The sequence below is a fragment of the Podarcis liolepis genome (genome assembly GCF_965112155.1).
Source record: "Podarcis liolepis genome assembly, chromosome: 1".
NCBI lineage: Eukaryota > Metazoa > Chordata > Lepidosauria > Squamata > Lacertidae > Podarcis > Podarcis liolepis.
The window spans coordinates 123,445,393-123,467,202 of NC_139554.1; the positions used below are offsets into that span (position 1 = coordinate 123,445,393).

The window sequence follows — 21,810 nt, forward strand, 5'->3', positions numbered from 1 at the left end:
AAAACCCGCTAGACGAAAGGGTTTTCCGTTTTGGAGGTGCTTCGCAAAATGAATCTCCTATGGGCTTGCTTCGCAAGACGACAATGTCTTGCGAGTTCCTGCGGGGGTTTTTTCCTCCCCCCCCCTTTTTCTAAGCCGCTAAGCCGCTTATCAGCTGATCCGATAAGCTGATAAGCTGCTAAAAGCCGCTAATAGCGCTAATAGCGCTAATCCGCTAATCCGTCAATGGGCTTGCTTCGCAAGACGAAAAAACCGCTAGACGAAGAGAATCATAGAACGGATTCTTTTCGTCTTGCGAGGCACCACTGTATTATTATTATTATTATTATTATTATTATTATTATTATTATTATTATTATTTCTTCTTTATACCCTGCCCTGGGTGGCTCCCAACAACATATTAAAAACACAATAAAACATCAAACATTTAAAATTTCCCTAAACAGGGCTGCCTTCAGGAGAATGTTACTGAGAAATCATCCCCTCCGATGTCAACAGAGCTTACTTCCAGGGAACTAACAGTTCAGATCTATAGCTCACTAGTTCAGTTTTTTAGCTCAAGGCTGGCAGAAAAGCAACAAACTATGTTATTAGAGAATTGCTTACCCACTTTGAATAAAGCTTGGTCTCCACTCTGGGCAGCAGGTTCACAGCTTTCACCATAACTGAATAAATATTCAGAAATATGACTTCATAGTCAGAAAATGTAGGCTCAAACTTAACACTCTCATTTTCAAGGATCAGCCTTATTATAAATCCTGAGTGTTCATAGGCTCGATGAGATTTCTGCCGAAAAGAAACTAAATGCATTAGCTAGCATGCAGAAGAGAAAGCAATCAGGCTCAATGTATTATGACTCCAACCCTGCGCTTGTTATCTGAGGCCCTTGTCTCTGCCCCCCGTCCCAGAGAGGTTCAGAGGGTGGCAACAAGAGAATAGGCCTTTTTCTGTGATGGTTCCCCGACTGTGGAATGCTGTCTCCAGAGAGACTTGCCTAGTGCCATCATTACATGTCTTCAGGTGCTAGGCAAAAACATTCCCCTTTACCCAGGCCTAGGGCTATACAATAATCTACAGCCTGTGAAAGTGTGGAGGGGAGGACTGTTATTATGATGGCTAATTTTCTTTTTAATTAAGCTGTCAGTGTGCTTCTTATCAGGGACGCGGGTGGCGCTGTGGGTTAAACCACAGAGCCCAGGACTTGCCAATCAGAAGGTCAGCGGTTCGAATCCCCATAACGGGGTGAGCTCCCGTTGCTCGGTCCCTGCTCCTGCCAACCCAGCAGTTTGAAAGCACGTCAAAGTGCAAGTAGATAAATAGGTACCGCTCCGGCGGGAAGGTAAACGGCGTTTCCGTGCGCTGCTCTGGTTTTGCCAGAAGCAGCTTAGTCATGCCATGCTGGCCACATGACCCGGAAAAACTGTCTGTGGACAAACATCGGCTCCCTCGGCAGGTAAAGCGAGATGAGCGCCGCAACCCCAGAGTCGTTCGCGACTGGACTTAACTGTCAGGGGTCTTTTACCTTTACCTTTATGCTTCCTATTATGTTTTTATTATGTTTCTATTGTTGATGTTCTGTAATGTGTTTTTAATGTTGTTCACCGCCCTGGGATCTTTTGATAAAAAAATTGGATAAATTTTGATAAAATAAATTGAATTATTATTATTATTATTATTATTATTATTATTATTATTATTATTGCTTTTTTCAGCTGGAACCCGCAAGAACTCAGTTCCAGAACATCTCAGGTGGATGCCATTGCCATTCTAAGAGAACAAGGGAGATTTTCATGGTGAATTCCGGCACCTCTTTCCCCAGAAAAATATCACATTATTATTATTATTATTATTATTATTATTATTATTATTATTATTATTATGATGTGTGGGGATGGGTTGTGGCATTCTTGGACTCTTCAGACACTTGTCCCTTCTTAAAGAAACGTCAAGTTTTCAGGGCTGAAACAATGGCTTCTGTTTCGTTTTGCAATGACTTAGGTACAGATGTCTCTTATCTGTTCACAAGAAACATAAAAGTCCCTGAGTCATGATCAAGATATGAAGGAATGAGGCCACCTTACACTGAGCCAGGCCATTGGTTCATCCAACTTAGTATTCTCCAAGGCTTACTGAGGCTCACTGCATAATGCTAAAACTACGACATGCCGTTACATGAAAAGCAGGCCAATGAGAGGCAATATTGAGCTGACTCGTCATGTTGATAACTATTGACACCTGTTCCACCCTGACTTTCAAATTTGCAAAGATAATTGCAATCAGTACATTAATCACAATCTTCGCGATCATGGTATCTCCCCTGCTAGGCAAAGTATCAGTGCATTAATAATAATTTCACGTGTCTGAATTCACCCTTTCCCCTTGAATATTCAAGACTCGCAATCACTAGCTGAGCATAAGTCACGTTAGCCAAGCTACAGCGGTGTTCCTTTGTGTATCAAAAGCCCCAAAAAATGCCTGATCTTTCACAGCCTTTTGCAGATAGAGTGGTACCTCAGGTTATAGATGCTTTAGGTTACAGGCGCTTCAGGTTACAGACTCTGCTAACCCAGAAATAGTACCTTGGGTTAAGAACTTTGCTTCAGGATGAGAACAGAAATCGTGCTCTGGCGGCGCGGCAGAGGCAGCGGGAGGCCCCATTAGCTAAAGTGGTGTTTCAGGTTCAGAACGGACTTCCGGAACAAATTAAGTACTTAACCCAAGGTACCACTGTATATCTATATCTATATCTATATCTATATCTATATCTATATCTATATCTATATCTATATCTATATCTATATCTATATCTATATCTATATCTATATCTATCTTCCTAGAAAATATATTCATAAAGAAGCACACTGAAACATGGGGCATGTATAGACAAGTTCATAGTCCAGCCGGGAAATCTTACTTACTGGAGGGGCTACAATTAAATCTGTAAAATCCTGCATTGAAACCAAAGCTAAACTTTGAAGTTGCTGGGTCATTAAAGTAGCAGCACAGTTGAAGAAGGCCTCTAATTTAGCACTGCTGGCATTTGTCGGCACTTGCTTTCGCTTATTGCCTTGGTAATAGATATTCTGCACTTCTGGAAACCACCTGAAAGGAAAAGGAAATGTTTAAAGTGAATCTCACCTGAACACACCTTTTAAAACTATTTTTGGTTTTGTTGACTAAATTGTTTCTGTCAGTATGACCTTTTTTACCCCACTAAAAGAAAAACAAGAACTTCCCATCTTATCTGCGGCACCGCAGGCCACGCAGAAGCATTCTCTTTTATAATGTCCCCTCAACAGGTTTCCCATGTTCTCCTAAGGGTTCAAACGTCCTGTCTTGCACAACCAGACAATACATTGTATGAAGCATCAAATAGATGTGAGCTGCTTGACATCAGTGATGTCACGGGCACTAGCCAATAGGATCCCAATACCTTGGGAGTCGAACAGAATCCGTTCCGGAAGCCAAAATGTTCCAAAACCAAATTGGAGCTTCTGGTTGGCTGCAGGAAGCTCCTGCAGCCAATCGGAAGCTGCGGAAGCCCCGTCAGACGACCAGCTTCCAAAAGAATGTTCAAAAACCAGAACACTCACTTCTGGGTTTCGATCGTTCGGGAGCCAAAATGTTCAAGAACTAGGCTGCTTGACTTGCAAGGTACGACTGTACAGTCATACAGCCACATTCCGCACTCCAAATGACAATAAACACGCTGGCTAAGAGAATAATCTTTCCCAACAAACGAAATATGGTGGGCTCTTCCATGAAAAAAAACCACTGCAAACCCTCCCCCACAAAATAATATCATTGCAGATTAACAGGAAATTAAAATGAAAACAAAGAGCAGAATTAATTCCATTTGAATAGACAAGAGTAGTGACAGGCTGATGTACACATACAGTATACATACCTCTAGACAGTTCTATAGTATTCATATCAAAAACAGCATTTCAAGTATGACAGCAAACTCCATCCCTGAACAAGCAATCGAAAAAGGAGTTGTGGCCAGCCCTTAAACCTGAGGCACATTATTCACAGAATACGCTTTGGTCTTACTTTTTAAAAAGAGCGTCTTTGGTAGCTTCCATATGCCTCACAACTATGTTCTGGAAGAATGAGAGCTCCATCGATTCCGAACGATTATGAAATGCTTCTTTATCAAATAAGCGCAAATTTCTGTAGGAGTCATGAAAACAATCTGGTAAACACCTTTTCCCAAGTCACTTGCCTCTTGTGTTTATAGCTTTAAACTTCAGTATAAACAACTTCAGTGTATATAGTATAAAGTAGTTCATAGTACAGTGGTGCCCCGCAAGACGAAATTAATTCGTTCCGTAATTTTTGCCGTCTAGCGAATTTTTCTTCTTGCGAAGCACGGTTTAAATGGTTTAACAAAGTCGCAAGACGTTTTCGTCTTGTGAAGCAAGCCCATAGGGGAATTCGTCTTGCGAGGCAAATCGCGAATGAAAAAACCTTTCGTCTAGCGAGTTTTTTGTCTTGCGAGGCATTCGTCTTGCGGGGCACCACTGTATAAAGATAGTTACTGTGTAACTGGGCCCCCAGGGGCTGTAGGAGAAGTATACTGCCTTTATACTATGGACTGCGATTGCTTTTTCTGTTTACATTTTCAAATAATTAAATATGAAAACAGATTACAAGTGTGTGAATGGAAGGTGCCTTAGTTTAACAGCTTATGTACAACTTATGTACAATCCAGATTGTAGCACGCGTCTTCTGACTTGAAACAGTATGTTTCTCGATTTGAATCTAGACGGCTTCAAAATTCTTATGAATGCTTTTAAAGGCATCTGGATTCAAATAAAAGTAATCACATATCTTCAATAAAAGTTGATAACACACATGGTAATTAACATAATAAGAAAACATAAGACTCAAAGGGGAGACAACGGAAAATTTACTTCACCATTTGCCTCCTATTTGGTGCAAGGGATAGGAAAAACACTAAAAACTCAAATTTCATTGGCTCTCCTGGGTAAAGTTTTTAATAAATCAAGAATGAGCCACTCCCTGGGCTGCTTATACCAAGTGCAAAAGAAGACAACATGGTCCAAACACATTTTTTCTCTTATTCCACAGGAACAAATATGTTCTTTAAGTAGAATCTACTTAAATCAGCCAAGTAGAAGGCGAACCTTGTAATTGGACAGCATGAATGGTCTCCTATATTTGTAAATCTTTATTGTCTCGGGCAATTCTGTACATAAAAGCATAAAAATATGTGTGATTTCAGAAAGGAAGGAAGGAAGGAAGGAAGGAAGGAATCACAGGTATTTTGCTCAGGGAATATAATTCATTTACAGGGGCGTTGAGTTGTCCCCCATATTGAGGAGGCAGAATACTCAGCCCCCTACCCACAAATATTGAGGGGGTTGTAGCCCCTTCCGCCCCCTATAGTTGGCTCTGCTGATCTTTTATTAATGAGGGAAATGAAACAAAGAATGTCAGGACCACAAGGTAGTAATTCTCAACTTTTCAATTACATTTGGCGGAGAACAAACCCACTGGATCCTGAAGAATAATTCCCAGAGCAACAATTTTGCCTGTGCAAAACAAAATTAATCAGATTCCATATCTTTCAAAGAAAATTAGCTGCCTATTATTATCTTTATAGATAATTATATTATATTATATTATATATCTGCAGATTATCTTTTTCGACTAGCTGACATGTCAAATTAAAATTTATTAAACTATCTGATGAGCTGTCAGGTACTTCTCTGCCGCCTGAAAACATAGCAAGAACGAACAACTCAATTAAAACTTCCCCGATAAAGGTAACTATCTGGTGACTTAAGAGAACAAAACTAAGCATGACAAAGCAACAGTTTAAAGGAATTTTTTTCTTGTCTTTTCTTTTACCACAATATATATTTATTAATGAAATAATCTGAGCTTCAGGGATGAAAATATTCCATCTGGGAATTGACTCAACAGCTGATTTAAATGAAAAATGGTAACATTTGTGACCTTGCTCTGTCAGGACAGAAACCTTATTCTAATTAGGCACAACTCTAGAAATGTTTTAAAGATAATGTGCTCTGACAACAATTAGTTCCTCCCGGGCTCTTGCTGTCAGAATGAGGCCCTGCCACAACAGAACAATCAAATTTCGTCTTATTTCCCTTCATACCGACAGCCCAGGGTGAACATTTTCAGCTATTAGTTTAGCTTTAGTTCTTTTTGAATTTATTATTTCTATTACTTGCCGATGTTCAAAATTAAGCAGCTGCACCTCTGATTACTAAACACCATGGGATGAGACTGGTCATTTGTGCGATCATCATGTTTTGCAGTTTGAGGCAATGAATAAACAATATTCAACAGAATAAAGTATGGTATAAGAAAAATAACAGGGGATTTTAAAAAAAAATAGACAGTGAACGAAGCGGAAACTTTTAGGCATCTTGCTCGTTTAAACTTGTTGTCTACCTTCCTTACAACATCCACAAGTGAAGTATTTCAAATTAAGAGGAGATCCAAGGGGCAAATACTTAATGCAGAAATGTGCATAACTAAGTACTAAATGTTTGTCTTTTTAAAGCAGATTTGGAGCACTGTAATTTTGAGTGATGGGTGGAAGAGCGCTTAGCCATTTCGCTGCCAGCCATATTTTTGCTCACTATCCTCCCAGCAAGCTATTTTTTAAGCTGTGGAGTTCCAGAAGCACAATTACTCAACTATGATATTTGCTTATAGTAGCCTTGGGCTGCTTTTCAGAGACTTGGAACTGTAGAACTGTAACGTGGAAAAGCAGAAACTAGCTCCTGGATGCATGATCAATACTGCTGCAATAGATTTTGATGTGACAGTTGCACATGCCTGTTGACTTGCGACCGGGACTAGGGGCCTCTGTTGTACACAGAGAAGACACATGTCCATTTGCGGGTACAGTTTGCAAACATGACTTCAGCAGTGTGCTGCTGGCACCAACAACACACCTCCAAAGGACCTCGCTCTCAGTGATGATCAGGTGAGCAGTGCATAGACCAAGTGCCTTGGAGGTTGTCTCCTGGTGTCATACGTAGGTAGGACCTAGGATTGCACCCTTAGGATTCTGCTTTGAGGGTGAAGCCTAAGGGGTTAGTCCAAAAGCTTTACACAAAGGGTGGCTTTGGGGGAGAGCCCCAAAAGAGAGAAAAGTGGAGACATGCAAGGGGTCTGTGAAGAAATAATAATAATAATAATAATAATAATAATAATAATAATAATAGAAGAGTTTGTATTTGGTATCCCGCTTTATCACTACCTGAAGGAGTCTCAAAGCGGCTAACATTCTCCTTTCCCTTCCTCCCCCACAACAAACACTCTGTGAGGTGAGTGGGGCTGAGAGACTTCAAAGAAGTGTGACTGGTCCAAGGTCACCCAGCAGCTGCATGTGGAGGAGCGGAGACGCGAACCCGGTTCCCCAGATTACGAGTCTACCACTCTTAACCACTACACCACACTGGCTCTCTAATAATCATCATCATCATCATCATCATCATCATCATCATCATCTATTTATACCCTGTCCATCTGGCTGGGTTTCCCCAGCCACTCTGGGCAGCTCCCAACAGAAAATTAAAAACACAAGAAAACATCAAACATTACAAGCTTCCCTAAACAAGGCTGCCTTCAGGTGTCTTCTAAAAGTCAGATAGTTCTTTATTTCCTTGACATCTGATGGGAGGGCGTTCCACAGGGCGGGCGCCACTACCAAGAAGGCCCTCTACCTGGTTCCCTGTAACCTCATTTTTCGCAGTGAGGGAACCACCAGAAGGCCCTCAGACCTGGGCCTTAGGCTAAACAAGGGGAGTGGAGACGCTCCTGCGGGTATACTGGGCCGAGGCCTTGGGTACAAGGAGTAGAAAAGCAACAGAGGCACAGCATTTTTTTCTGCTTCTCCGACTTTGGGAAACTTTTACTTACACATCTGTAAACACATTTTACACATTTGAATTCTGCCTGATCTTTTATTTTCTTCTCTTCCCTCCCCCCCCCTTTTATGAAGATCACCCACTCTGAGACCCCAAAGCTAATTCTCCCCTGACCACCTCGCTGGCCCAAGTAGGACCAATTCAGCCAGCTAGCCCTGGGGATCTAATTGATTTTTGATTTTTGATTTTTATTGTTATTCATGTTTCTATACTGTATTTTATGCTGCTTTTATAATTAAGTGTTTTACAGTGTTTTAAATTTGTTGTTAGCCGCCCTGAGCCCGGTTTTTGAACCGGGAAGGGCGGAGTATAAATAAAAATTTATTACTATTATTATTTATTATGACATTTACATTGACCGAAGTGCAACATCTGTGCATTCAAAACACCTGCTTACTTAAAAGATGTCTGCCAGAGATCCAGAACAGCCAACATGGTGGGATTCATCGCGTACAAATGCTCATTTATATAGGCACGAGCTGCCAGGTAGGACTTGTTCCAAGGTTTGGGCACGATCTCCATCCTATAAACAAAAAGGGGGAAAACCCTCACAAATTAGTAACACTGAGAGCCCAAGAGATACATGGAGTACAGATAGACCTGTGCCGCATTATTGAATTTTTAAAAAGTAAAAGACAAACCCAATTTTTAAAAAGTAAAAGACAAACCAGCTTGTCAGAAATTAAAAACACACCTTTGGGGAAATATATCAAAATTAAATAGGGTGGTGGTGAAGATTTTCTTCTGAGTTTGGAAATTCTTTTACTAAGCCAAAATCCCTTGTGAATGCCTAGGCCTTATCAAATTAATTAGCCCTATGCATACAACTTAGGTAGTTAATTAACCAATTAGAAGTACACTTAGAACTACTAAGTGTACACACAGGCAAGGAAGTGAGTTTGTCAGAGGCACAAAATCTGCCGGTGAGCATGATGCTTTCTCCCAAATGCCTATAGACTCTATAGGATCCCCATTGAACACAATGGAACTTCTGCTGCGGGTCTTTGGCTGGATGCGCACAGTGTTGGTTTCACTGCAAGGCACCCCACCGTTACTTAGTTACAATAATTCAGTGTTTGTTTATATATGTTTTTTCCCTATAAGGTGGAGCAGGCCCAAATTGATTCACAAATAATAATAATAATAATAATAATAATAATAATAATAATAATAATAATAATAATAATAATTTATTATTTATACCCCGCCCATCTGGCTGGCTTTCCCCAGCCACTCTGGGCGGCTTCCAACAGAACACTAAAATACAATAACCTATTAAACATTAAAAGCTTCCCTAAACAGGGCTGCCTTCAGATGTCTTCTAAAAGTTTGGTAGTTGTTTTTCTCTTTGACATCTGGTGGGAGGGCGTTCCACAGGGCGGGCGCCACTACCGAGAAGGCCCTCTGCCTAAAAATTCAACCAATATCAATACGCAGCATCACATTTTGACACAATTAGAAAGCGTGTCAACAAGCTATCATAAAATAGAACCATCAGTTCAATAAACCTATGGGAACCTAAAATCAATATTATAGTAAGATGGAGACCACTAACCCATTCTTATTTAATGCACACAAAGCAAGATCAACATTAACAGAGTAAAAATTGCAGGGAGAGTGGAAGGAAAGAAGGAAGGAAGGAAGGAAGGAAGGAAGGAAGGAAGGAAGGAAGGAAGGAAGGAAGGAAGGAAGCTAGTTAAGCCTAACCCTTGCACCTTGTAGTATTGCTGTCCTCCAAGGTACCACAGCCATCTGGTTTACCTACACCAGGTAGGCCAAAATTGTGGAAACCTTTTGGGGAAAAACGTATTTCTGAAGTTTGGTGGCTCATAACACCACTTTATTTTGGAGCAATACCATAACATTATATATCAATGGAAAGATAATTTAATGAAGAATGTAATGCAGCAAAGTTTGTTCAATTATCTATATTCCATCAAAAGTTATAGGCAAATAACCAGAAAAAGGAAGCACAACTTTCAGGATATGCCGTAGCTTTCCTTCATTTGAATGTAGCCAATGAGCAGGAGCATTTAGAGAGCCAATCAGGTGTTATCAAACCTTTTCCAAAAGGTTTCCACAATTTTGGCCACTAGTGCAGTTAGGAGTCTTGGGGATGGGTTATTATTATTATTTTCCCAGTAGGCTAGCTGTTCGCAGCACAACCCTCAACTTCATCCAAGGAGTCCCTGGCAAAGGAGCATGCTGGGCAGAATTAGCAAAAGCATGTCCTCTTCCCCAGCTGTTCCAGATGTCCTGGCCACTAATGCTGGTCCTACTACACTCCAAAGGGCAGATACCCACCTCTTCCTCCTGATGGAGCATCTATTAGGTCTGTTCCACATGTCTAGGCTACCTGTGAGAGAGCTGATTTGGCAAGGACAGTAGAGGTATTGGACGCCATCGGGCCCTGAAAGCATCACTTCCTGGGCGTGCCTATGTTTGTACCTTCTTTGCAATAAATCCTGGTGCTGTTTACACAGCCAGACCATCCACTTCGAACACGAAGCATAATGAAAGTGCCGTTGTACTTTTTCTTATGCATTAACCTGGCAGCTTGCAGCACCCATGCTTTAGCTTGCAAAATGTGTTTCTCATAAGTCTGTCTTATTTTGTGGCAGCAACTCTTATTCAATACTTAGCACTAAATAAGGGGGGGGGTGTTTTTTGTGGTCAATGGCTTTAGGGCTTCTCTTGTAATAATAGCACAATGCTTCATTTGCAGGCATTTGTAAGCCAACATCAATTGTGTCGCATAATCATTTCAATAGAAAGTTGTATAATAAGAGCTATATTATTGTTTTCTACAGGTTTACATAATAGTAAAACAGTGACTTTGTGTTTGGTGTCCAATAAGGCTGTAGATAGCCGCCCAGAGTGGCTGGGGAAACCCAGCCAGATGGGCAGGGTATAAATATATTATTATTATTATTATTATTATTATTATTATTATTATTATTATTATTATCATCATCATCATCATCATCATCATCATTGGTTTTTTGTCATGTTCTGCTCTGAAGTCTAGTGACACTGCAACAGCATTTACATTTAAAAATACAGTTTTGTGTCCCCAGATCTGAAAAACATTAAAACTTAATGTGCAGCATGCTCAGTGCAGGGCAGAACGAGGAGAACCAGGGTGATCATGAGATCCATAAAGTTGATGGCAAAGAAGGAGCAATATGTCGTAGAAAAGTCAGTAGAAAGGTCAACTACAAATTAACCCATGGACTAAACAAAATCTGCAACAGGAGCAGGGGTCAATATGTAACTCAGCTAGGAATCGCAACAGCTCCACTACAGAAATCCACATGCTCAACTGGACTGTTGTTGCACATTCTAAGACCTACTCAGAGTGTGGAATCCATTGGTCTAGCTGGGGGGGGCAGGGGGTCAGCTGTCCTCCTAAATCAATACAAATCAATACAAATCTGAGATTCTGCCCCCCTAACAAAAGCTTGCCAAAACAAAAATCCTGACTACGCCCGTGGTGGAATCCTGCATTTCATTCATTACAAAGGTTTGCACTTCAGGCACTGCTACTGTTAGACAAACATCTGGTCTAACCCCATCTTTTGCATCATTCTTTTACGTTTACCTTTTTACGGGCTGAAGCTCTACCTAAATGCATTGCACAACAGCTAGAAACCAGGAAGCAGAGCATTCTGCATTTCCATATAGGGTAGGGGGGGAGCCCTCTGTTCATTGGGGTGTTAGAGCACATCTTTTGCCCAACCCCTGGTACATAGCTGTCAACCGTCCCTTATTTGGCGGGAAACTCCCTTATCCCAGCGCCGTGTCCCGCTGCTGTCCCTTATTGATGCTATCCCTTAAATTTCCTGGGTTTCAAAGGAAGGAGCCTGTCTCACTCCCTGCCGGCCGGCCAGGGAGGCTCCAGCTGTGTTGCTTGGCTGCATTGCTCACCCAATAAGGAGTCTAAGAACGACTGGGCGGTGGAGCTTGCATGCCTTGTGCCGATCAAATCGGCCGCGTTGCCTGGGGACTCGCCTTTGCTCAGCTCTTCCCAACAGAAAGATGACGGTGGTTTTCCTTGCTGCATCCCCTTTGCCGGGTTGCTGCGCTGTGGGAACCACCGCTTGAGGCTTCGTTTGGCTGCTGGCTGGGCTTTCTGCCTTTGGCTCGGAGGGGCTCAGAAGCTGAACATACCTGTGCCCGGAAAATCCCTGCTGATCCCTTATTTTCGAGGCTGCTGGTCCCTTATTTTCAAATCTGTAAGTTGACAGCTATGCCCTGGTATCTCCAGCTAGAAGGTAGGAATGACCTGTCTGAAACCTTGGAGAGCTCTTGCCAAGAAGGATAGATATCATCACTGCACCAATGGGGTCTGACTCATTTAAAGAGCGCAATCCCATGCATAGAAGTAGAACCATTGTGGGGAAATGTGAATTACTCCCAGGTTAAGATTGCACAGGAAATGCATTCTAAGGCAGCTTCAGACATTTTGCCTGTTACAGTTTCTAGGCAAAAGTTTTGAAGTAGCGTTTCCTTACTCTTCACGATGAGGTGGAAGAACTTGCTTCTTGTCTTCCTCCTTTTCTCTGGGGTCTCTCAAAACAAAGTCAACTAAAAGGAGACATGAAAAACAGAACAGAACACAAATAATCTCAGCAAAACAGGGGAAGGACTGTGACAAAGAAGCCGAACCAATTATTTCTAAAAGACTTCAAGGGTGTTATGCAGGAGTAACCGAAGGCAACGTGGATCAAAGTCATTTGATTTAAGAATGCTTTGCAAAACAAAACAAAATAAGTGTACATAAAAAGGCTGAACCAGCAGAAAATTAAAAGCAGCTGGGAAATAAAAACCCTCACAGTGCATTCTTATGCATGTTTACTTAGAAATAAAGTCTCATAGTGTTTAGTGAGGCTTACATCGTAATAAGTGTGTTTAGGACTACGGCCAAAGAAGAACTATGGAGACCAGGCTTCTATGCCCAGAATGGATGGAAAGCTTTTCCAAGAGGAATCCTGTTTGTTTAAACCTTTCAGACAGAATTTATGTGTGCTTTCCAGAACAACTTATCCAGCAACAATGCATTGGGAATGAACCGTGGCACACGCTATTCTGCTTACGGCAGAGATGGAGAACCTGCGGACTTTCAGATGTTGATGGATTCCATCAGCCCCAGAAAGCATAGCCAATGGTCAGGGGTGATGATGGGAGCTACAGCCCAGCAACACCTAAAGGGCCAGAGTTTCCAAGCATCACTCATTTACAGATAGCATTCTGCAACAGAAGTGGCTCCCCTACAGTGGAACGCTCACTCCAGAGAGACGAACCCAGCATCGCCATTATCGACTTTTAGGCACCAGGCAAAGACTTTTACCCAAGCATTTGGCTCTTAATTTGAGTCCTATTATGGGATGATGGTACCCTAGTCTGCATTGGTGTTCATCTTTTAGTAGGGTGGAATAAGACTTGTCCTTTTCTACGATACTGGGATGAGCCCTAATAATAATAATAATAATAATAATAATAATAATAATAATAATAATAATAATAATTTTTATTTATACCCTGCCCTCCCCAGCCAAGGCCGGGCTCAGAGCGGCTAACAACCAATAATAAAAACAAGTTGAAGGAATACAACTTAAAAACAAGATTAAAATACAACATTAAAATATTGAAACATTAAAGTATTAAAATGCAGCCTCATCACAGGAGGAGAAAGGGAAAAGGGAAAAGAAAGAGGGGGAGGGAATCAAATTGGCTCTAAGCCAAAGGCCAGGTGGAAGAAATCTGTCTTACAGGCCCTGCGGAAAGAAATCAGATCCTGCCGGGCCCTGGTCTCATGAGGCAGAACGTTCCACCAGGCCGGAGCCAGTGTTGAAAAGGCCCTGGCTCTGGTTGAAGCTAATCTAACTTCCTTAGGGCCCGGGACCACTAGGGTGTTGCTATTTATGGACCTTGAGGCTCTCCGTGGGGCATACCGGGAGAGGCGGTCCCGTAGGTAAGAGGGTCCTAGGGCCGTGAAGGGCTTTGAAGGTCAAAACCAGCCAATAATGTTTTTTATATTTTTCCAATAGCGTTTAAAAAATTTAAATCGTGTACGCTTTTACAACAGTGAGTTGCTTTGAGTCATTTTACGGCATAAGTGACAAATAAAGGCAGCAAACAGTAACAACACAGAGGCTTTCAAACTTTCTCTGTGCTGCTGATGGGGCTCAACAGGCCTGGCAACCTCCCCCTGTAAACAGAGGGCAGCGTTCGCCTAACAAACCCCATCAGCAGAAGCCCTTTTCTCCTTCCCCCAATGCCGGCCCAAATTGGCTCTGGGGGATGACCGGGAGACCCTCAAAAACATGGCAAGGGGCAGGATCTTTTCATCTTGCACAGGCAGAACGACTGGAAGAGTGCTGTTATGTACTGAGTTGAATAGGATCCAAATTGAAGCAGTCTGATTAGTCCTAGAACAATAGGATCCAAATTGCAGCAGTCTGATTAGTCCTAGAACAATAGGATTCAGAATGCAGCAGTCTGATTGGTCCTAGAACAATGCAGCAGTATGATTGGTTGGCAGGAACCACCCAATCCTGCTCCAGATAGAAGTGAATCCACAACCTGATTGGCTTACAGTAGAATTCCGGAATTAGCCAATCATGTGCAGTCCATTGTGTAAATAATGTATATAAAGCAGATACTGTGAGGGGACTTTCATTCATTCCTCCTCACCACTATGAGCTGAATAAAGAGCATGAAATCACTTTGCGACTCTGAGTATATTTCAAGTGCAAAACGGAATCCTACGCAGGATGTGCTCCTTAGAACAAAGAGCAGTTAGAACACCGTGGGCAGGATGCAACTGAGCCACATCACTTGCAAAATGGGGTTTTGCACCCTCTCCCCTCTCCCACCATGTGTACCCAAAATTGGCTCTGGGAGGTTTAGGAGAATCCCAGAACAGTGCACAGCAGGAGGAGGTGGGGACTGTTCCACCCAGCAAGCCAAAATGCTTGCATTACAGTGGTACCCCTGGTTACATACTTAATTCGTTCCGGAGGTCCGTTCTTAACCTGAAACTGTTCTTAACCTGAAGCACCACTTTAGCTAATGGGGCCTCCCACTGCCAACACGCCACTGGAGCATGATTTCTGTTCTCATCCTGAAGCAAAGTTCTTAACCCAAGGTACTATTTATGGGTTAGCGGAGTCTCTAACCTGAAGTGTCTGTAACCTGAAGCGTATGTAACCTGAGGTACCACCAGTGGCGTAGCGTGGGGGGTGCAGGGGGGGCCGGCCACACCGGGCGCAACATCTGGGGGTTAGGGTTAGGGGGCGCAAATCCACGGGTTAGGGGGCGCAAATTACTTGCCTTGCCCCGGGTGCTGACAACCCACGCTACGCCACTGGGTACCACTGTACTGTAATAGTGTGATGCTGAGTTCCTCCCCATGTTCCCAGAATCCTCTGCTGTGTGCAGGGTTACCTCCTCAAAGATGTTGCTCTAGAAACAGTTTCTCCTTGACCACAGCCAGGCCTGTAGGCCTCACCATTAGGATCTAATAGCATAAGCTGCCCAGAATGGCTGGGGAAACCCAGCCAGGTGGGTGGGGTAGAAATAATAATAATAATAATAATAATAATAATAATAATAATAATAATAATAATAATAATAATATATCATCATCTCACTGTCTTCTGCATTTTGGACAGGAAACGGTGGCAAACTGCTTCAGGGACATTTGTCCATCATTGCTTATCTTTTCATTAAGAAAGCTCTGGTATATTTCCCAGTAAACCTCTAGGCTCCTCTAGGCACAGTATGGACAACATATGGGCTAAAAATGCACCCCTGCTGAAACAGTACTCAAGACTGACCTTCTCCAGCAAATATCACATTTGACATTACCTATCGCTTTCTTCACACTGAGAAGATAGTCCTCTCTCATTTCATCGGAGAGGGCATAGATACTTTCGCTGAGCACTTTCAAATGTTGTGGTACGAGTGCCAAGACATGCTCCAGCCAGGAGTCCTCCATTGGGGCCACGTGTTCCGTATCTATCCCGTGGCGAATGTAATAGTAGTATTTCTGCAAAATCAGAACATCACAGGAGATTCAGACCAGAACATGCTATGAAAAAGCAAAGCTATTTCTGGCATTGATGGATGCACGAGTTCACTCCCAAAATCCCCCCCACACACACACACACTTTAAACATATGTGAAACATATGTGAATGTGCTAACTACAATTAACCTGTGTGTGCACGACTGCTTGGTATTTATTTGCACTAGGCTTTCCACTTCCCCTTGCTTTCTGTTTCAAACTTATAACCTCTAACACAGAGCCTGTGGAAGGGACTCCAACTCTCTAGCTCAGGCTTCCTCAATCTCAGCCTTCCAGATGTTTTGAGACTACAATTCCCATCATCCCTAACCACTGGTCCTGCTAGCTAGGGATCATGGGAGTTGTAGGCCAAAAACATCTGGAGGGCCGAGGTTGAGGAAGCCTGCTCTAGCTGCTGGAGATGTGACAGGGATAATGCTCCCTTAAAATATATGTTTGTACAACATCCTACACTGAATATTTTTGAGGAGAAGGAAAGAGAAACGATCTACAAGACTGTATGGAACAATCTTAAATTTGCATTAATTTAATTATACATCCAACACATGGAATCTAACAAAGGGACAATATGAATGGACTCTCTGGACTACAGCAAAAAGACTGGTATTGATTAACTGGAAGAATAACAATGTAGCTCCCTTTAATGATTGGATTGACAATACGTACAAACTCACTGCACATGAACAAGTTGTGTACAAATGTAGCCTTGCCATGGACAAATTTAACAACATTTGAAATTAATTTTTATACATACCATATTAGGTTAAGGTTTGGTTAACTACAATAACAATTTTTCCCCCTTTGTGTAAAGTACACAATATCTTTTTGTTGTTGTTGTTCTGTTTTGTTTTCTACACAGGCACCATTTCCTGTTCCTTCTTTTTGAGTCCTATCCCACTCTTTTTGTGTCTTCCCACTGTGGTGGGACGGTAAACGGCGTTTCCGTGCACTCGTCACAGTGTCCCGTTGCACCAATAGTGGTTTTGTCATTCTGGCCACGTGACCCGGAAAGCTGTTTGTGGACAAACGCCGGCTCCCTCATCCTGAAAGCGAGATGAGCGCCGCAACCCTATAGTCCGCTTTGACTGGACTTTACCATCCAGGGGTCCTCTACCTTTACCTTTTACCTTACTTGGTGCACTTGTAATTTTGTGCTTTTTATTTTTCAATAAAGAATATAAAATAAAACACAAAAAAAACACCAGCAGCCCCAGCCAGCGTGGCTGAAAGTTTGGAACGATGGGAGTTTGCCCATCCACAAGCCACATGGAGGGGCCACAGGCTCCTTATTTCCCTTCTGAATTCACTGGAAAACCCCCAAGGAGGATCATCAGCAGTGTATGAGTGGACGCTGTTCACCAGAGCCTCTTACCACCTTGCCCTCCCCATCCCTGCCACAGCTGGGAGCAGCAACATTGATGAGAGAGCACCACTGCCTCCCTGGCCCCCAGCATCACTGCTGCAGTCCTAGTGTTTCAATCCTGCTTCCCTTCCCCTTGATAAACACTCAAATCAAAGAGTCATTGTCTTGTTTACCAAAATGTCTTTTTCTATGCCCTCTGTTGCTCCAGGTTTTGCTTCTTCTATGGAAAGCTGCTGCTCCTCAGTAAGGTCCGGCTGCCTAACGAAAACAAACACGACAATTCGATCACAATGGTTTTCAAACTCCGGTTGGCAAATCAGTCCTGATCTCAGTTAAGTCAGAAGCAAGGGGATTTGCTTAGCCTGCTGTTGCTGGGCAGGAAGGTCTGTTTTTTCCGACTTTCTCAAAACTGACCTTTTTTCTTTTGGTGGTCATCCTTTTTTGAAAAAATTAATGTATATTTGCACATTCGAAAAGAGGAAAGAACTTTTCTAAAAAAATAAGATTACACAGAAGCTCACATGATGATGTTAACAAGAGCACTTCTGAAATTTTCCCGGTCCTTTTTGCCACCAGGTTTAGCTTTAGAAGTCGACGGTCCGGCACCCACATCACTGGCTGGAGGAGGTTCCTGTGCTTTTCGCTTCTGCGCCCTCTGAGCCAGATATTCTCCTAGGGGAGGAAAGGAAGATATTGTGTGGTACCAGCTCAAATCCACATAGAATTGTGGAGTTGGAAGGGATAGCTCAGTCTGTAGGGAATGAGACTCTTAATCTCAGGGCTGTGGGTTCAAGTCCTGTGTTGGGCAAAAGATTCCTGCATTGCTGAACTAGATGACCCTCGTGGTCCCTTCCAACTATATGATCCTATGATACAAGAAGTACCTCCCTTTCTTAGCTATGAAGGGATCATCTGATCCAACCCCCTGCAATTTGCAGCTGTCCCAAACAGGGATCGAACCTGCAACCTTGGCGTTATCAGCACCACGCTCTAACCAACTGAGCTACCCAGCGTGTGACACCAAAGCTCTGCAGAATCAGCTCCTGCCTCTCCCAAAAGAGAGTTAAGAGCCTCTTGCCGATCAGAAGGTCGGTGGTTCGAATCCCCATGACGGGGGGAGCTCCCATTGCTTGGTCCCTGCTCCTGCCAATCTAGCAGTTCGAAAGCATGTCAAGTGCAAGTAGATAAATAGGTACCACTCCAGTGGGTAGGTAAACAGCGTTTCCGTGCGCTGCTTTGGTTCACCAGAAGCGGCTTAGTCATGCTGGCCACATGACCCGGAAGCTGTACGCCGGCTCCCTCGGCCAATAAAGCGAGATGAGCGCTGCAACCCCAGAGTCGTCCGCAACTGGACCTAATGCCAGGGGTCCCTTCACCTTTTACCTTTATATTAGGGCTAGTTCACATGTGTATTTTCATTCCCTGGTGGCTGTAGCTCCGAGTAACCACCGAAATGCAGGATTGGGCCATCACAAACCTATCACCACAGACAACCCTTTCTAATCACCTCGTCGTACTTCAAATACAATGCCTTTATACTAGGTCTGTTGATATGCCACAGCCAGTCACAAGGGATGGATGCATCTGAGGAAAGAAGCCCTTACTTGTGCAATGTGTTTTAATTCATTAATTGAGCTACCTTTTGCTGGAAAAGCTATCAACTTATGTTGAGATAGTGTCAGGGACCGTGCTGAGGAGGGCTGCACTGAGGAAGAATGGTGGGAGCCACCCCCTCCCCCTGATCCTGATCCTGAATCTTCCCAGGAGCAGGAGGACAGTATAGATCTGGAACAGTGGTTTGCAGAGGGCAGTTCAGAAGGCAGAAGCTGGGGAATACCGGATGGGGAACAGCTGGGAGAAGAAACACTGGGAGAGAGAGAGTTAACAGATTCACAATCTCTGGACAGCATTCCTCCGCTCTCCCCAAGGTCAAGAAGAGCTCAGAAAGTGTCAGAACAGAAAGCACAGAGGGGACAAGCTCAGATTACAAGACGTAGGGGGGATGTGGATTAATAGGGATGGAAGAGGGTGTAATCCTTAACTGAGAGCACCACCATTTCTGGGAGATGTGTTCTTTGTTCCCTCACTGTGATTATTAAAGTTTCTAACAGGCGTGCCTGGCGTGCTCTGGTGCATGGGGTTACGAAGAGTCGGACACAACTAAACAGCTAAACAACAACTAGTAAGAAGACTCTTTTTCCTTTGTTCTGCTTATCTACTGCCAGGTGCGGAGGAAGTCAATTTCCTGAAGCCTGACAGCTAGTTCATATATATCGTGTGCATATATCAAGTGTGCCCTACATGCAGTCACAAGCTAGCAGGGTTTACACTGAGGTTGATTCAGTCTTCATTTTGGCCATAAACTAAAAGAGAAATGCAAAAATACAATCCAGTAAATGATCGTGGGAACACCCACATATCTTCCAGGTTATTACAATGGGCAAAAAACAATGCATGCCTAGTGATATAACCATTTTCATCTGTACACAAGCATCCAGCTTTATGCTTACCAGGTGTCACCTCGTTTCTTATCATAAACTCCTCTGGAACATGCGCCTCTTCCTCTCCCCGCAGGTGGAACGAAGGAGGATTCTGATGCCATATCGGCTTACAGTTTATCTGAAACATTTAATTTCTCATTTGTAGAAAGATGCCAGCAACTATATCCTGACAGTCCTTAATGCCATTTGTAAGCCATTTCAAAGAAATTAATTCAACGATATCAGTAAGCAGGCAAATGAAAAATAAAAATTTGTAAATCAGATTTGCAAACATGCAACTAATTCAATTCTCTGGATGACCACTGCATTTTGGACAGGGGTGTGCATTCAGATACAGTGGTGCCCCGCAAGACGAATGCCTCGCAAGACGGAAAACTCGCTAGACGAAAGAGTTTTCCGTTTTGGAGATGCTTCGCAAAACGAATCTCCTATGGGCTTGCTTCGCAAGACGACAATGTCTTGCAAGTTCCTGCTGGTTTTTTCCCCTCCCCCCCCTTTTTCTAAGCCGCTAAGCCGCTTATCAGCTGATCCGATCAGCAGATAAGCAGCTAAAAGCCTCTAAAAGCCGCTAATAGCGCTAATAGCGCTAATCCTTCAATGGGCTTGCTTCGCAAGACGAAAAAAACCGCTAGACGAAGAGAATCACAGAACGGATTCTTTTCGTCTTGCGAGGCACCACTGTACGCACTTGCCTTGTCAAACAATACAGGAAAGGATGCACAGATCTCTCTTGCTGGATGTGTGGATCTCTTTCCCGATCTAGAAATCAGTTTATGGTTACAGTAAGAGATCTGTACTCCTGAAATTGCTGTCCAGCAACTACAACCCTGTATTTGATGTTGCTGCCCAGGGAAGGGACAATTCCAGCAGATGCAAATATCTGCCTTGTGTCGACAAAGGCAGCACTCAGTGCCACTACTCACAGATCTACTACGTGAGGGGTGATCCATGCACAGACAGCCATACGCACAGAAGCAAGGCAGTTGCAGCCCCTGAACTTCCTTTCTAACAGATGTGAATGGTACCTTGCTATCTTTCAATGGAAATGAAAGCCGAAACCATTATGAGTGGTTATGCCATGTATTTCACTACAGGGACGCATGAGTTTTGCTGCTCATGGCTGTATCTGGATCAAAGGCACTGCCACAACCTTCAGCAGAATCAGGGCATTCATAAAGCTCACTGGGAGAATTTGGGCCTGCCAGCATCTTTCGCAGACTAGCCCACCTCACAGGGATGCTGTAAAGATAAAAGGGAAGGGGGCTATATATACTGCCTTGAGCTCCTTGGGAGAAGGGGAGGGTATAAATGCAATAAACGGAGAAACTATTCAAGATATATGCTTGTACGCATTTGCTATTCACCAGAATTTTCTCTCCAAAGGCATGCTTAAAAATGTTTAGCAAAGCAAAAATTACCTTATCCACCAGTGGTAAGAATTTTGCTATAGGCTTCTCCAATTTCCCTTTGTTGGGTGGCTTGGGCTGCAAGGTAGTGAAAACAGTAGGCAAAATAAGACATGTGTACTTTTAATATGAAGCTTTAAAAACGTTTTTACAGCTGCAGTCCTAATCGCATTTACAAGGAGCAAGACCTGTACAGGACTGCAGGGCTTGACTGCGAATAAACACGCCTAAGCTTAGGCTCTTGCTCGTTTATTGCAGTACACTGTCATCTTTTTTCCTCAGCATTCAACAGCTACACACACACCAGTATATATTTCTCCCATTAACGTTGGCAGAGCATTTGAAAGAAACACATTCAAATGAAGGATGGAAGCGCTGCTGCTGCATCAGTTTCACTAAAACGAATGAGCTTGCACAAGAACTGCGGCTGCATCCATTTCGCTCCACTGAAAATGCCCCACAGTCTAAGAGGCAACGGCTCACTCCTGAGTACTCCCAGGACCCAGGTGGCACTG

The 21,810-nt window shown here is 43.1% G+C and overlaps 1 protein-coding gene across 1 annotated transcript in view; it reads right to left on the minus strand.

Annotated features, from left to right (window-relative positions):
• DNAH7 (dynein axonemal heavy chain 7) overlaps positions 1-21,810 on the minus strand; it is a 155,582-nt gene that overhangs the window by 127,985 nt on the left and 5,787 nt on the right. The window contains exons 2-11 of the mRNA XM_083467323.1: positions 21,308-21,373; positions 19,899-20,007; positions 17,910-18,060; positions 17,562-17,646; positions 15,807-15,987; positions 12,449-12,521; positions 8,332-8,457; positions 4,054-4,173; positions 2,919-3,102; positions 607-786 (exon numbers count right to left, since the gene is read on the minus strand). Of these exons, the coding sequence (XP_083323449.1) occupies positions 607-786; positions 2,919-3,102; positions 4,054-4,173; positions 8,332-8,457; positions 12,449-12,521; positions 15,807-15,987; positions 17,562-17,646; positions 17,910-18,060; positions 19,899-20,007; positions 21,308-21,373 (1,275 nt within the window). The remainder of the gene's footprint in view (positions 1-606; positions 787-2,918; positions 3,103-4,053; positions 4,174-8,331; positions 8,458-12,448; positions 12,522-15,806; positions 15,988-17,561; positions 17,647-17,909; positions 18,061-19,898; positions 20,008-21,307; positions 21,374-21,810) is intronic.